Source organism: Nestor notabilis, unplaced genomic scaffold (genome assembly GCF_000696875.1).
Source record: "Nestor notabilis isolate BGI_N333 unplaced genomic scaffold, ASM69687v1 scaffold12793, whole genome shotgun sequence".
NCBI classification, from domain to species: Eukaryota; Metazoa; Chordata; class Aves; order Psittaciformes; family Psittacidae; genus Nestor; species Nestor notabilis.
In genome coordinates this window covers 2,557-5,099 of record NW_009923435.1, presented here as the reverse complement: position 1 = coordinate 5,099, position 2,543 = coordinate 2,557, and the positions used below count along the sequence as shown (strand labels likewise).

Genomic DNA, 2,543 nt, shown 5'->3' with positions numbered 1-2,543 from the left:
AACTTCTTTTCCTTCTCCTGTCTCATGGAGACATCTCAGTGTTACTGCATGTATGCAAGAACCAACTGTGTGGGTTTTAAGCTGATGGAGTCCCTGTAAATAATGTTGTAGCTGTGGAGTTAATTGGTTGTGAGAGGCCAGGTAACATGCCAGTAATGGTGTTTAATCATTTTACAGTCCTAGAATTAGACTGCACAACTTTTTGAAAAAGACACTATATGCCTCTGTTCCCCTTTCCTCTTTGTTACATCCCTGTGCTCTAACAACACCCCACCACCACAGAAAATTCTGTCCTTGATTGTCAAGACTGACCCTCTTCAGTGTCTGTCAGCTCTGCACAAAGCAAGTTTCCTGGGATATTTCCTGTTAATATTTAAATTAGAATTTAAAAACTAAAACTATAACATGTAAAGCATTCATTGAATATTTTGTGGCTGGTTGTAAATTCACTGATGTTAAGGTAGTTCATTCTCACATAGTTGAAGTGTTTTTCCCTTTGATTCTCCATGTTCCAGAAATCATTCACCTTTTTCTTCTTTCAGGTACCCTAATCTTGAAGCATTTTCGCTAGATGTCAGGCTTGTTTTTGACAACTGTGAAACCTTTAATGAAGATGATTCTGACATAGGCAGGGCTGGCCACAACATGAGGAAGTATTTTGAAAAAAAATGGACAGAGATTTTCAAAGTGAGCTGAAGTTACCAGAACTCTTTCTTCTTTTTTTTCCCTATTTTTTTTTTTTTCATTAAATGAGGACTGATGAGACCAGCAATGTGAACTGTATTTACATGAAAGTGCAAGGCACATGCATAACTAATGACTGGTTTTTTCCTTTAAAATATCACAATTGTGATACTAGTTCTAAAGGCTTCACTCCTACAGCAACCATGGCCCCTTGGTTATTGGTTTGTGTGTTTTAACAGACTAATTTAGGTAGAACAGGGAAGCACACCCAAAGAATTTCAAAGAAAGGGGTGTTATAGTGCAATAGCAATTTAAAATATATCAAAACGCACTGAATATTCAACCACCAGAGCTCTACTCGGGGAAATGGTTCTCTTTTCCCTTTCAATAAATATCTATTTTTCATTTTTTTACTTTGTAGTTTATTTTTTAGTGAATGTATTTAATTTTATGAATTATTTATGATTATACAGCATTCAGAATCTTCGTTTTCTGTGAAAAGGAAGAATTAGAAAATTGCTTTAAATCTTGAAAATACAACAAGGAATGTTTTAAAATATAAAACAAAGCCAAGTAAAACTGTTTACACTGATGTGCTGTAAAAGCACTAAAAATTAAACTTTACTGTAGAGTTACAAGTACATTTATATATATGTTGCTGCATCACTTGTGTAGTTAAATTGTATTTCAAGACAGTGAAAAAAATTGAGACATGTATATACTGTTCATTATTGTTTATATTAAGTCTTGTTTTAAATATGTATGATGTGTACATATTGTTTGCAGACATTATTGTTTATGCCTTAGGAGGACGGTAGCATTTTATTTTAGTCTTAAGGTAATTATAGCTATATGGCTTGTACAGTAATTATCCTCTACCAACACTGTGGAGTCTCCTTAATCTTGGTAGTGCCTGCCTTTAAAACAGGGTGTAGGGGATATTAGTTTTCCATTTTTCTATTTTGTTATATGATTTTAAGCCACCACGGCCTCAAATTCAAGTATAATCATTTGTATCCATGTGGAAAAAAATTGTGACAGTTTCCTACACACACAGTATTTTTTCATAGAAACATTTCCCTCCATTTGCCTTGCCACAGAAATAACAAAAAAGACATTTGTAACCACTGTGTTTTATCTACTGTGTGTTGTGGTGGCCTGTTGGGCAGATAGATCAGATTTTCTTTTTTTGTACTAATGTAAAGAGTACTTGAAGTTTTATTTAAAACAAATGTTGTGGAAAGGTAGCATTCTTTTTCTTTTCCTTTTTTAGGAGTGTTATTTTTCACTAGTATGTGTGGCACGGATACAATAAAAGACTGTTTTGCAAACCAGATTTTCTTGGCGATTTTAATACTTCAGATCCTGTATATACAGGAATTTTTTTAATAATATCTTGGGAGTTTTACATTTAACATTCGGTTCTTACTGTGATACATCTAATTCTCCTGGCCCTTTAATGGTAATTCTAAAAGCAGCAATGCCAAGCAGTCAGAGTGCAGTTCTACTGCCTGTTGGAATGAGCATAAATAACATAGCTGAGGCCTTCACAGGTGTACTTGAGCTGCGCAGTATTTGAGCTGTTCCTACCAGTCCTGTTCACTGTTGTTAGTCTGAATGCAGGTGATAATGTAAATACATGCCATATGTGATGTTTCTTAAAACCACTGACTATGTAAGGTTTTGTCCCTTTTTTTTTTTAATCTGCATGTTTTGAGTTTTAAAACCTTGTTTTATATATGCTCTTGCTATTACACTTCTTGTCTCTGCTGAGAAAGAACAGTCAGTGCCTGGTTTTTAATAAAATGTTTGTTTCCGTTGCCCTCCCCAGAATATCTGGTTCAATAATAGTTTTATTT

At 34.3% G+C, this 2,543-nt stretch overlaps 1 protein-coding gene across 1 annotated transcript in view; it reads left to right on the top strand.

Annotated features, from left to right (window-relative positions):
- The window catches only part of BAZ2B (bromodomain adjacent to zinc finger domain, 2B), a 57,456-nt gene extending 55,438 nt beyond the window's left edge, over nucleotides 1-2,018 (top strand). Inside the window, exon 33 of the mRNA XM_010012137.1 lies at nucleotides 543-2,018. Coding sequence (XP_010010439.1) covers nucleotides 543-696 — 154 coding nt within the window. The 3' untranslated portion in view covers nucleotides 697-2,018. The remainder of the gene's footprint in view (nucleotides 1-542) is intronic.
- Nucleotides 2,019-2,543: the final 525 nt, after the last annotated feature.